General features: G+C 36.4%; 1 protein-coding gene across 4 annotated transcripts in view; it reads left to right on the top strand.

The window, feature by feature from the left end:
• LOC131064292 (uncharacterized) overlaps positions 1–15,163 on the top strand; it is a 228,397-nt gene that overhangs the window by 65,382 nt on the left and 147,852 nt on the right. For all 4 annotated transcript variants that reach the window (XM_057998391.2, XM_057998394.2, XM_057998392.2 and 1 more), the window contains one exon: positions 13,724–13,795. In XM_057998391.2, the coding sequence (XP_057854374.2) occupies positions 13,724–13,795 (72 nt within the window). The remainder of the gene's footprint in view (positions 1–13,723; positions 13,796–15,163) is intronic.

The raw sequence follows: 15,163 nt of genomic DNA, 5'->3' as shown, positions 1-15,163 counted from the left end.
CATTAAATCTTTCTTTTTATGACATAAATCAGATTTTAAAACTTTCTTTTTATGTCACATTATGACATAAAACAGATTTGGTTTTAATCTATCATATCCTCAAACATTCTTTCTTGTTTCCTTCTAAAAGTGGCGGTCATCTTTATGTGATTTGCTTTCCTTTCATGGCAGCTTATATCCTCAAACAGTCTTTTCTTGTTTCCTTCTAAAAGTAGTAGCCAACTTTTTGATTTGCTTTCCTTTCTTGGCAGCTGTAACAAGCTTTGACATCAATGACAATTATCTAACAGTGAGTATTTAGCTCACTATTCTACAAGGGAAGGCTATGCATAGTTTCCTTCAAAATTTAATCTAAAATGGCTAGATATTTGTTATGTTATTAAGAAAAAGTAGAAATTAGAATGCCATTACCATTCAAGCTAAGGAAAAAAACATATTACATTTATTTGTTTCCTAATTTGAATGCTAGTAATTGAATGTTTTGACTAAAAGATACCCATTGTTTCCTTCAACACCAATGATGTGATTAGTCCCATTTAGTATTGAAAAGAAGAATCACTTGTTTCAGGTTATTCTTGTTTACAATTATTCATCACAATTTGCCAGCCTCTTTAATAATTGTATATAAGTATTTTCTTAAAAATAAACCATATTGTTGTTTCACTTGTTGAATTGGACTTGCAAAAGTATTGTTTGAATTGAAGTCATTTCCCCATGATGGTTGACGTTCTAAACTTAAAACATATTTTTCTTTATGCATGTGTCCATTCTCCAACCACAGTCTCTGTATGTTGGACATGTTCTTTTGGAAAAAGAAACAACAATTACAATGTGCTTCTTTGATAAAAGGTTTCAAAATGGAATTCTTGAGATGATTGACATTGGAAACCATAGCCATGACAAGGAATTTCTGACACAATTATGGTGCTTCAATCTTCTGACATTGGGCTATAGTTTTGTAACATTTGTTCTTGCCATAGTGTTAGGGTATAGGAATTTGAAGAATATTAGAAAAACTATTATGCCATAATAAGGTATGTCATGATAAAAAAATCTTTTTGATTATATAGTTCAATCTTATGACAAATTGAATTAGCCATGTGGGCTGAATACACAGCTTTCTGCCCCCACAATATGGGAATAGGGTTGAGAAGGAACAAGGAAAGAGGAAAGTGAATGTATGTTCATCTTGCAGTGCATGATGCCCTTAAACACACCTGCCACAAAAAAAGTTAAAAAACACATGAAGTTGTCCTTTTTGAAGAGTGTTTTTTGAAAGAAAACAAGATATGTTGTCAAGGGATAAAATCCAATTTGATTGTGTCATACTCTTTCATTCCATTTTGGACTATATCCAATGAAAGAATGAAATTCGAGCTTTCACCTAGAAGAAACAACAAGTAGTTGTGTCTTGGATGAAAAGTAAGGGATCAAAGACTTGGTGAGCTTTTTGGTTTTACTTTGTTCGTTGTTGTTTACTATTTAGGAATTATTGCTTTCATGCTTATCTACTGGGTTTTGTAGTAAATGACGTGAACATAAGCCATTGCATTCATAACATATATACCTTTTTTTTATATTAAAGATATAAATAGGTGTACACAAAAACGAATATAGCTGAATTGTTGGTCTGGGTTCAGGTTCAGGTATGGTCCACGAGTTAAGGGTTTGGCAATGGGTTAAGGAATATTTAATATTGCATCTAGATTGTTGTTAGGGTATGGTCCATGGGTTAAGGGTTTGGATTAATCATGTATGTTTGTATGTTGTTATTCATTAGGTTCAATGTTGGTATGCCATTGTTTACCTTTGTGCCTTGAAATTCACACTAACATGCTTGCCTTCTACTCTATTAGAGATAATTGCATTGTTAGTCATGCATAATTTAAAGCTTGATGAAGCATTATAGAGAGTTGTCGACAAAGAAATCATGATGAGATAAACTTCAACGGTTTACCCTTCAATCATACTCTTTTGAGTTTTCTAAAATTGTGAAGCTGCATGGTAGGATTATCCAATTTGTACCATGTATCCTTGAACAAGATAATCATTTGTATGGAACATCATTTTTGAATTCCTACACAATGTTCATGTGGACTACCACAAATTTGTCAGCCACAACCATCAAGGTGGTAGAAATAATTGCTTACTCTTCTTTGTCATGGTATTCCATAGAAGCAATAATCTCCAAAAATCTTGATTATATCTAATTTTTTGCAGTCAATCTTGTGGAGGGAATTTTCTCCTAGAAAATCCCTGTTTTTAAAAAAGATGTCGACTACAATTGCAATATATTTCCTTGTGTTTAATTCACCAAAAAATTGCATTTAAATCGCATATGAAACCTTAATCAATCTCTCGCAAACTTGTGAAACCCTCAAAACCTTTGAAACGGTGAAATAATATTTTATAAATGACACAGTTGCATGATATTTTTTAGGGCACGACTACGAATAGGAGCTTGCTCGGATGTGCATAGAAGGCACAACTAGTTGCAAACTCGTAGGGAGTCAAGAAGCAGTGCATTCATGTCAAAGGTAGGCAATTTTTTGTCGTAAGACTGCGGCAAATACATTCTGTAACTTTATGCCACATAAGTAGTATTTACGCAAAACTCAACCAGTGCATACAAATAGATGAATAATTTGTCAAATAAAATTTTCAATGTGCAAATAACAAGTTTTTTTCAATTTAAATTAAGAAGATAAAAACCTTTAAATCTATTTTATTTTGATAGGGATTCCATCCAAAGAGATAATATTTTACTATTATGACAAGAGAATGGTCTATATTTCAAGGTTATATTTTAGCTCACTATTTATACTTCATATTTTGTGTCTACTTTATCATGGCTTAATTTTATCTATATTGAGATTCTAGGATTTTAGTCAATACCACCAATACTTTGTCACACGTGTTGTCAATGTATAATGCCTATTACTATGTTTTGATAATGTTGGTTATTCGACTATGTATTAATTGTTCGTCAGTTTTGGGTAGTTATAATCATCAGTTGGTCGAAGGTTATGTTCCTCTTGGCAACCATCGGATTCTTTAAATAAATTGTATCGTCAAGAGAAGTAGTATGATCTAGTTGGATCAACTATGATCCTTGGCTGACCATCTCTACTCTTCTTCTGTAACAATTTCAAGTGCAAATAAAGATATATTTTACTCTTGTATGTGGTATGCATTGTCATCTCTATCACTAATTCATGTATTCATTTTATCAGACAGAGCAATAAACATTCGGTGCCATTGCCTTAAATTGTGTTAGATTTGAGTGATTCATGTCTTGAGATCCCAATAAAGGAGAGAAGAGGCCACAAAGTGGTCAAGACCATGAGATCAGGTGATCTTCAAGGATAATCTAGCAAGGAAAAAGTACTACAAGGTCCAATTACATAAAAAGCTAGATTGCAAGGCCTAGTTACATAAAAAGGTTGAATGCAAAGCCCAACTATATTAAAAGGTCAGATTATATAGTACAATGATAAATTAACTCAATTGCATAGCAAGTAAAAAATCACATCATATGGTTGGATCCTTATTTAGTGTTTCTGATACGGTCGTTTTGCTTCTCCTACATGGTTGGATGATCATCTCACCTTTCTCATGTTGTATGACAATCCATACGATGGATAGCCTATTGTTTCATTGTGCAATGGCACCAAAATGTACAACACCTCTTTGTGAAGGGAGTAAATCATATCCTATGAAAAGAAAAAGGCAGTCAAAGTCACATTGTATGGTTGTCAACAACTTACACTTGCATTGTACAAAAGTTCCCTATAGGCGATTCACCTCTCTGTATCGTATGACCATTCTCTGACTACACCAAATGGTGGTTCATTTTAGGTGGTTCATCCCTCCTTTGTATCGTACAGTTTCAATAATCTTGTATCATACGATCACTCATTGGTTGCATTGTATGACATAACATACGACACCAATTCATGTTGCCCTCGTCGTATGACATCTTTTTGGAGTTCAGCCAACCCAATTAAATGTTTGTACTGTATGGTCTCTTAGTCTCTATCCATTGTATGATCATATCATTGCCTTCTGGTGTGGTCAACAAAACTTCAAAACATATGGTAAGAGGAGTTATGTGCATCAAGCAATACAGTACGACATTTTATGTGAATAAGGTATGACAAACATGTTTCATTGGTGATGTAAGGTGAAAATAGAAAATTAAACCTCCTATATGGCTGAAAGTAAGGAACTTAATTGTATGACAAATCCTAGACCTGTAATCCGTACAACCCTTCACTCTCCTCTCTTGCATGGTACAACACTTTACATCCTTCTTCTGTATCATACAACTAGGTCATTCCTCCCTCTGCAATGTACGACCTTGTATGACTCATTGATTTGCAAATCCAAATTGCCTTAGCATACAATGATAGGGTTCTTGGCTTCAACGTCAACAGTTGTTTGTTCTGTTAGTTAATTATTATAACCACTTTGTGGAAAGTTGGTCTGAAGCATTAATCACATATTGGCATACATTGGTTAAACACTCCAAAATCTCTCTTTATAGCTTTGTTAGCATTGTTTTTTAGCTCTTAAAAAATCATGTAAAATGAGGTGCTCCATTAAGGTTTGTGCGGTTTTGAAGGCATTCATTTGGGCTTGGTGGTGGGGGCTTCTCCCCTCAACACCACACTCATTTGATTTGCGAAGTACTCTTATGGTTCTAGTTTGCAAGGTACACTTCCAAGTTTGTCTACAATATCGCCATCAGTTTGGAAAGTCTTCCCTAATATTAATTGATGTGTACTTGTCGTCTAGAAGACAAATTTTTCTTTTGGGAGGGGGGGGGAGGGGATGTTGTAGTCAATGGACAATGCATATTATCATGTTTTGATAATATTGGTTATCCAACTATGTATCAATTGTTTATTAGTTTTGGGTAGTTATAAGCATCAGTTGGTCGATGGTTGTGTTCCTCTTGGTAGATTTCGGGTCCATTAAATAGATTGTGTATCATCAAGGAAAGCTTTGATCTTTGGTTGGCCATCTCTGATCGTATTTTGTAACAATTTTGTGTGCAAATAAAGATATATTTTACTCTTATATTTGGTAAACATTGTCATCTCTTGTATTTAATCTATGTATTCATTTTATCAGATAGAGTAGCAAACAACATGGATTAATTTTGTGTCTACTTATCTAGATCAAATGTTAAACAAATTTTTGAATGTGCACATCACAAAGATCTTTCAATTTAAATTAACAAGATAAAATGTTAAATGGATTTTATTTTGGTGGGGCTTCCATCTAAAAGGGATAGTATTTTACTGTTATGACAGGTGAATGGTCTATATTTTGAGGCTAATTCTAATTTGTGTCTACTTCAACTTGTTGTCTACTATATCATGGTTTAATTTTGTGTCTACTTTTCATCTTGATTTTCTGCACAGCAAAATTGATATCGTGAAGATTGGTTGGTTATTTGGTCCAAAGAACATTTACTGGTCTATCCTTTTCTACAGTGGTAGCCGTGCAAATTAGTTATTTAGAAAGAAATAATCCGTATTCCTGTCTAGATGGATTTTAATGCTAATTTAGGTTCTTTGTCATATCATTGCTTTTCTTGATGAATACGACAATGCCATAGTTTCCTTTTTTTACAGTCTCATTACTAGAAGTGAAGAGGTAATGCCAGGTGTAGGTCATCTTTGTCTTCATAACATTTTATCCTTATCAGTTGTAGTCCAAAAGCCTTGGTTGCATAAAAACATCACCCTAATGTTTATTTGTAACTCAGTATTCCACCAAGATGTCCAACCTCCATGACATTAAAATCTTGGTCATCGTAATTTTGTATGCTTATTTTGATATTATGCGTTAATATCTTAAAATGTGTTTATGTCTATCTTCTACTTTATATGAGTCAGTTTTTTGACTTAATATGAAGGTTTAGTTTAATAGCAAAGATTTTGAATGTCACTTGGTTTTGTATCTTGAATATTTGAAAATGCATAATTCATGCCCATTTGATTCTACGTGTTGTGAAAAATGGTTTCTTTTTTATCAATTGATTAGATTTTTATCTGGATAATATATTCTTTGAAGTTTATTACTTTTTTTATATTATAGATAGTTCACAAAAAAAGTACACGATGTAAGCTTTACAGCAGAATCTTTCAGATCAAACCATTGTACATCAAAAAATAGACTAGCCTACGAAAATAGTTGCATTGCATCAGTATCACCTTGACATATACAGAATTACATCACAAAAGTTTGTATTGTTAACACAAAAAACAACAAACAGCTTGGGTCATTAGGTATCCCATGACCCTACTATGTTATTACTTCCATCAGCCTTGTCCACATCAAACCTCCCCAGAGGGGGATCAATCTCTGTATTCTGAATATCACCCCAGTTTGGAGCCTCGTTCTGCCCTGTTTCCTTGTTTCTGTTATCAGTTTCTTCCCGAGAGATGTTATTCTCCTCCAAGAATTGGTTCAGAGCCTCCAATTCCTCTTGGTCCAGCATGTCTCTGTATGAATTAAAGAAATGAGCACTTCTGATGTGAGATTTATAAATCAGCAGTACACCCTTCTGAACAAGAATCAAAAATCTGCTTTTTGGCAAGTCAAGGACAGCTGACACCTGCAACATGATGTTAAGAAATATGAGTTTATGATCAAACTCAGAAAGACTACGCTTCTTGTCCTGGAAAACTTCCTCATTCCTTTTGGACCACAAGAACCAAAGAATTTCACCAAAGAGGACTGACCAAAAAGGGTTCACATTATCATCCAGGCATTCCACATATCCAGCAAGGACTTCCACCCAAGACAATCCAGGTCGGGTATTCCAAGACATAGGCTGACTGACAAACAATGACCAGACCGGTTTGGCAAAACAGCAATCAAAGAAAATGTGACTAACAGACTCAGAACACTTGCACAGAGGACAACACAAAGGAGAAAGACCAACAGAGTACAGAACATCCCCGAGAGCAAGTTTCTTTAACAATATCAACCATCTAAGACACAGTTTCTTAGGCTCACCAGGTTGGTGCCACAAATTATGAAGAGCAAAATTCCATCTAGACTCGGATCACTGAAAACCCCAAGACTCATCAATCCATCCAAGAATCTTTGTATCATCTCTGATCATTAGATAAATTTGTTTTACTTTAATATTACTGAAAGGTGTACCATCTTTCCACTTCAACTGTTCAATGTATTGCTTGTTGGTCAGGATCCTACTAGGAAAGAGTGGACCAGTGGCTTCGCATAATAAAGTATAAGTTTTCTATGAGAGAGAGGAATACCAATTTTTCACACAACTCGTCCCAAGAGCCAAGTCTGTTGCACACCAAGAGATCACCAATGGATATATTGCCTAGGGAATTCCAAATCTTGGCCGAACAACACTGGGTCAAGGCAAGAGGTTTCTCATTGAGCTTTATACCCCACCATATCGATCTGCCCAACACTGAGTATGTAGGAGAATGGCCAACTGCCTCTCTGGAGCAAACAAGAGTTCTGACCTGAGTCCAAGCCTTCCATAAAGAAGAGAAGATGGTAGTGCCAAAAATCCTTAAATCAAAATCTCCCAAAAGGATATCCCAGAGCCCCAAACCAGACCAACTTTTTCCTTTCTTTGGTTTGGAGAGACAAATAATATTTCTAACTAGGCACTTCCAGGGTTCGTTGCCATCCATAGCTTTATTAATCCATTTAGAGGCCAATGTAGCCCCTTGATTTTTGAGATCTCTAAGGCCAAGACCCCCCAGTTCTTTGGGAGTGCAGCACCAATCCCATCATACATTATGTCTCTTCTTCTTGCCCATCCCATCTGACCAAAGAAAATCCCTCAAAATTCTCTCCAGTTTATTCACCTGATAATTCAAAAATAACCACGTAGAGGAGTAATAAATAGCATGAGAAGAAAGGACTTTCTGCACAACTTGGACTCTTCCCACCAAAGACAATAAATGAGTTTGCCACTTCATATGTTTTCTCTCAACTTTATCAAAAACCCAATCCCACATATCTCTGGTTGAGGGGTTGATAGCGAATTGGATCCCTAAATACCTCACGATCGTGGTTGGACCAGCCCATCCCCAGCCCATATCACTAAGCCAGTTCAGGGGATATTCTGACCACCCAATCATTGTAGACTTCTGAGGTGCCACTTTCGCTCCTGAGGCAGCACAAAAGAACTACAATCTACTCAATATGCTCTCAAAATTATTCTGGGAGAGCTCAGGGAAAAGAGCTGTATCATCAGCAACTGAGTGTTCAATAGAGTTTCAGTATGAGGGAGTCTAATCCCCCTAACAGGATCCCCAAGCTCAGAGCATCTTAAAATATAGAATAATGCATCGACAGCTATAACATAAAGAGCAGGGGCAATCGGACACCCTTGTCTAATAGAACGTTGAAGGTGAATCTGCTTAGAATGAAATCCATTAACATCCACCACAGTAGAGGAGTCTTTGAAGAGAATTTCTATCCATTTGCAAAAGTATGAGGGAAAACCAAAAGCCTGGAGCATACCAATTACAAAAGGCCATTCAATTCTATCATAGGTCTTCTCAAAATCTAGCAAGATCATAGCAGTATCCTGCCCATCTTCCTTCACCCAATGCATCCCTTCCCAGCTAGTAATCAGATTTTCCAAAATATACCTCCCCTTGATGAATCCAGTCTTTGTGACAGAAATAATTTTCCTCAGAATCCCAGAGATTCTCCTTGCCAGTATTCTGGCAACAATTTTATATGAGAGATTCAACAGAGTAATAGGCCTCCAGTTCTTGACAAAAGATTTGTCACCCCCTTTAGGTAATAGTTTGATCACACCTCTGTTAATATTCTCCCCGAGGGATCCTCTAGAAAAGGCTTCATTATACACTTCAAGCAATTCCAAGCTAATCCACTCACTGTTTTTCTTGTAGAACTCTGCAGGCAACCCATCAAGACCCGAAGATTTACCATTTGCAAAGATTTGATGGTACTGTCAATCTTAGAGACAGATTTTCTTAGACAACTCCCAAGCCTCATCAACATAGATTTTCTTGGGAATCAAATCAAAACACTTCTTCATTTTGATAAAATTCTCTTCCCTGTGTTCTGAAGTGAAATTCTTTTGATAGAATTCAAAAAAGGCCCCTCTAATTTCTTCTGGATCATTAGTGCTTCCACTATCAAGTGTAACTTGTTCAATCATCTCCTTTTTCTGTTTTTGTTTGATCATGTTGAAAAAATAATTGGTACCTCTGTCCCCTTCTTTTAACCAATTCATCCTGGCAACTAATAATTGAGCTCACCTTTAGTTTCACTAAAGCTTTTTCCAACATCACATCCCGACCTTTCAGTTGAATGTTCCCTACAATATCAATGAGCTTTTTCTGCAGAACCTCTTCTCTTATGTTCCCGTCCCTAGCATTCTTATCACCAACAAACTGAAAAAACTTCCTCCAAAGGTCTGTCAGGGCATCCCATTTCTCAATGGGATTCTTGTCATTATTACAAAACTTGGATAGACAAGTTGCTATCCTAATAGCCTCCAGATTATCTTCATCTTTCAACAGAAGTATTTAATTTGAATACATTACCTCTCCTATCCTTCTGGACAGTATCTTGATATTCCTCAATGTTAACCACAGCGGAAATGGGGGAGTGGTCAGACATAGTTGCAGGAGTGACTATTACCTGATTGTTACCATTTGAACCTTTGAAGGAGAACTGAGCAGAATCAGCATATATCCTATCAAGTCTGCAATATAATCTCTGATTGGTAGACTGGTTATTACACCATGTGAACCATATTCCTTTGGACTCCTCTTTCCTCCTTTCCAAAGGATCAAATAGATTGAGCTTACGTTTGCATTTAGCCCAAAAGAACTGTTCATTACCTTTCCAGGCATGTTTAAGCCCTCCCTTTTTATCTTCTCTGTACTCCACCATATTGACCAATGAGAATCCAGTATGCTTTGGGAAGGGAGTTAGATGCTCAGTCCCAAAGAGCAGCTCTATCTCCATAGTCATTTGCAGCATAAATGTTACAGATACCCACATCCACTCCATGACAATAAAGCAACACCCAGCATGCTCTGTTACAAGGGGATCTACCAGAATTATTAATGAAGTCTGACCATTTAGGGCCCACCATGATGGCATCTCCCCCCTTACCTCTCTCATGTTCAGTAATAAAACATTTGGCTTGCATCCAAATGAAATTAAGAGTATTAGTAGCCTGGTAACCAACCACTTTAACTTCTTGAAGGCAGATAATTTCCTTATCTCGCATTTTGTTGCAGCAGTCCCTCACAACCAGTTTTCTATCCCTCATCTCCAACCCCCTCACATTCCAGCTTGCCAAATGCAGAGTCATTTTTAACTATGTGGGGGGTTTTTCTGGTTCTTATACAACCTATTGAAACACTCTGGGATATTATTCCCCTTTCTAGAGTTGGTCTTATCCACATTGGAAAGTGATATTGATTGTCTATCAGAAGTTTTTCTTTTTTTCTTCTTCCCAACCTCCACAAAAGGTGGAGTATCCCCCGACTAAGTAGCATCAGTCATCTCAACTTCAAGGTTATAAACAACAATAGCCATCTCACAAGGCTTATTGAGTTCTTCCACCATTGTCTCTGTAACCTGTCTAGAAGATTGTCTGCTATTCCTGATTTGTTCAGCTCTTTGATTAATGGTAGCTAGGGCTATCTGCTGGGCATTAAGCCTCCTACATCCATTATCACCACTAGTGGTCTCAGGGTGGGGCCCGATTTGGCTCGAGGGGGTTCCATTAGGGCATGCAGGGATAACCACAAGATCCTCCTCAAACAGAGGATTCGCTAAAGAAATGAATTTACTGGGGATATCCCCTCTCTCACAAAAAGACTTTGGATATTCTGTGTCCTTTTTATGTATTCCTGAATCTTGTTCCTTATTAACTTTTTTATTGCCACTATTATCATCCTTGTTACTGTTATTTACAACAGGGTTCGGACATTATCAGCCCCATTTTCCTTATTAACATTGAAGGATTCCTCGGTTTGCTTTTTCGAAAAGGGCAGTCTTTCCTATTGTGCCCATTTCTTTTACAAGGAAAACATGTAGTTAAATTACCAAGCAAAACAATATCCCACTGAAAAGTTTCATCTTCGAAATTTAGTGAAATTTTCTCAGGAATAACAACTTCAGGGTTGAAAGCAATTAAAACCCCAATATTCATATGAGGAAGAGTTACCCTAGATTCTTCAATTTGCAACACATTACCAATAGGTTTTAAAATTTGAGGGATACAAGACCAGAATTCAGCAGGTTCTGCTTTAATTTCCATCCAGTTAGGCGAGGCCCTAGCAATGGCCTATCCCAAGTCCCCTTTGGGAGACCATGGGAAAGCCCTAAACGACTGTCCCACGTTCCAAATTCCTTTTTGAGAACCCTTTCTTGCATACTGAGTTTTAAAGACAACAACAAATAAACCCTTATGCATCATCGTACAAAAATTAACATATGGTCCCAACTTTTTGCCCCAAACATTGCATATCTAGTCGTCAAAAAATTTCCTGGAAGGCAACATGTTCGAATCCATACATGCAAAAAAAATTGCAACATTTTTCAATCTACACTGTTCATTCTTAATTGCCTTTAACATATCATCATTTGGGGAGAGCGAGAGAACCTTACAGGACGAAGACGGAGTCTTACCCTCTTCTCCTCTTCTGGGTTCTCTATCCTGGACGATGCTTCCATCTCGTAATCCATTTCCACTGGTCCCCAATGGTCCTTCTGTTCCCAGTCTAGAGACTTCCATGATTCCTCCAATAAAAACCCTGGACGGAGGGCACTCAATTCTATTTTGCTCAGCTGATAACACTGCTTTGTAAGACAATCTCTGTACATTCTTCTCGGCCGCTTCATTCCCGTCATCACATTTATTACCACACTCCTCTCCAGTCCCTTCGACAATATTAACACCCTCCATAAATTCATATGGATGGATTAAATGAGTCCTGGGGCTTCAAGGCCGAAGCCCAAACGAAATACGGTAACTCAGACCGAAGGAAACAAAAAGCATAATAAAAAACAAAAGGAAAGACAAGGACACCAAAACAACAAACACACAAATCCAGACAAGGACCGAGGAAGATTGGGAGCCAACGTGGCCACACGGGTGCAGAACAGCATTAGCAGGTGCAGACTCTGAGGGGATGACGCATCACCTCCCAGAGCGCACCACCCTTTGAAGTTTATTACTTGAAAATTTCTTAGTGATAAAATGTTTTGTCTTTTATCCTTTTGGGATGTAAATATGTTTATTGTAGTTATTTTGAGGTCTTACTAATTTTTTGAAGGTTTCAGAGTTTGTTATGATAGTGCAGTCTCTATAATTAAACATTTTTTTGATATGAATAATAATTTGGAATGAAATGTTAGTAACATTTTACCATCCACTAACATCATACAACAAGACTAGAGGTTTACTCACATCATTTAGTGAAATGTTTTATTTTTAATTTAGCAATAACTTTATCAACTTCATAATGACTTACCAAAGAATCATTTACTAGCAAAGCTTACATGCTACACTGCATTCTTCTATTTTAGACAAACTTTTGATTTGAACAATTCGTGCGCTAAACTCCCTATTTTAGACAATTCATGGGCTAAACTCTCTATTTTATTTTCTCTCTATATCTCTATGCTATATCTCTATATCTATTTTTCCCCTGTTTAAATCTTGATTTTTGAAAAAATCTTCTACTTTTAGTTTGCCGATTTTTCCCCCAATATGTGGTATTCTTCCAAACTAGAAACTGGCCTAAGATGATGCATGTATATATAGTCTACAAGAGATCAATGCCTCAATTGGTACCTGAGTTTGCTGTATCTTCTTTGTAACAATGAGGTTAGCCTTGCAACTAATTTTTAAAGCATTTTGTTGCATTTGTGGTTCATCTTCAGATTTCAGCAACATACCTGTTTTGGCTTCCTCCATACCCTTTGAGCTTCTGTTTGAGCATTCATCATTCATTGCTTTACGATAGTTAGATTTGGAGATGCCACCTTCTTCTATTATGCTTTCATGATAGGTAAAGTTGCTTCTTCTACATCCATATATACAAGATAAAAATTATCTGTTCAGTGTTTTGTTTGGTTCTTCTCCATCCATATATACTATGATACATGGAAGGTCTGCACAAAATATTTCTTTAAAGGACTACAAATGCCCTCAAGTGAGGTCTTTGACCTGGTTACTAAAAACTAACCTAAAATGTCGGACTCTCCAAAACATATGAGCTGAGACAGTAGATATTAAATATGGTCCACTTTACACCTAAAAATCCTTAAAGAATAACTGTTAGAGACAACATAATCACTTTCTAAAGGCACATTATGCACAATGAACCAGAATGGTTCATAAAAATGACAGACCAAAATATGTTGTAGTTAGTAAATAGCAAAGATATTCAAATCATTTTAAACAGTTACGACCTTTATAACCTTAATTGATTAAAATGGCAGCTAACTTCTCTATACCAGTTGTTACTTATTCATTGTCATTTTTGTGAATTTTTATGTAGCTCGTCCAGTGACTTTTTATAATTGTTTAATTTATTTCAAATCATTTAACTTGTTCAATTCAGTGTGGTTTATCAGTGATATTTATGATCACTTCCAATGCATGTTTAGTCCTAAAAAGTGCAGTCATAATTTTTTTCAACTTCTATGTTAGCAGGTTCCAAGGACAAAGTTAGTCGACAATCCTCAGTGGTTCCAAATGATGTCATTCCATTGAAGAGCGACTCAGGTTGGTTCCATGGCTGGTAGCCTTATCCAACCATAAAAATCGTGGCAAAGATAACCAGACTAGAGAAACTGAGTTGACAAACAAGTTTTTTAAGAAATATTAAGATTTCATACCTAAGTCCTAACTATTTCTTCTGAATTGCCATTTACTTTGTTTTCCTTAGTTTTGAATGTTGTATATAGTATGAAGCAAGTGCATTTCCAAATATTTATGGTAGGTTTCATTTTCCTTTCTTCATCTGGCAAAATTCCTCCTCCTTGTTCTAGCTTTTTTGCAACATCCTGTGTATGTTAAGTTATAAATCTGACTGCCTTTATTTAGTATGTAATCGCCTTTGTTCAGGAAACCTTCAAAGTAATTTTGTAGCCAATCTGAAATTCTGAATTTCAGATATCTTTTCATGATACATTGCTGGTATCTTACATGCATATATGGTTGCTACACAGATCACTATTTACTTTGATACCCACTAAGATGAAAACAACAGACTCATGCCAAACAATATCAAAAACATTAGAGACAAGATCAACTAAAATTGCATCTCCAAATGCAGATCGAATTCCTTTCTTGATAATAAAATTCACCCCAGGGGCATGACTCTGCAATATCCAATCAGCACAGTATTGTTAAATAGCTGTTTTCTATGTATTTAGTAGGGATAGTCCTTTTTCCTAGTATGTAGAGGTTGTTAGAAATATTGCATCATTTATAGGATGCATATAACAATTATCTATTAGGTTTGTTAGAGATTGTTTAATAGGTAATTATATTGGTGTTACGAATGTTGAGTTGTGGAAATAGAAATTTTATTATTGTTTGCACTCCAAAATTTAATATGGTATCAGAGCATGGCAATTAGGAAAATGTTAGCATCAACTTTCACCTTTTTTTATTTGGTTTCTACTTGAAGGGACATGATCTGAGAGCACACCAGAAGCGGATATTGTTGGCTCATGATCTCAGCAGTGCACAAGGTCTGATCCACATTCCATATTGAGCATCAAGATCCAGATCTCCATTGGACGGTTTTTTGTAGTGCAGTGTTTTGTTTTCTGTTCTTGGGCCATTTTTTGGATCAGCCTCTTTTCCTTATTGGCTCTTCTTTGTCGTAATCCGTTGGCAAGCCACTTTTGGCGGATTCATAGAAGCCGTATTGCTAGATCTGTGTATTGTCTGGGACAACAGTGCATTTTAATACTGGTGTTTTTCATCCTTTGTTTGCCCGTGTTACCTTTCATTTGGCAGAAATCCATATTGCGATCAGCCTTTCTTATGAGGATTGGCACCATATATTTGTTGAGCCTGTGTTTTGGCCAAGTGGTTGGCGATCCTTACATTGGCTGTTCCTTGTCTTTGCATCCACACTCA

This window comes from Cryptomeria japonica, chromosome 2 (genome assembly GCF_030272615.1).
Source record: "Cryptomeria japonica chromosome 2, Sugi_1.0, whole genome shotgun sequence".
In the NCBI taxonomy this organism is placed as follows: domain Eukaryota; kingdom Viridiplantae; phylum Streptophyta; class Pinopsida; order Cupressales; family Cupressaceae; genus Cryptomeria; species Cryptomeria japonica.
This window is presented reverse-complemented; position numbering and strand designations above follow the sequence as displayed.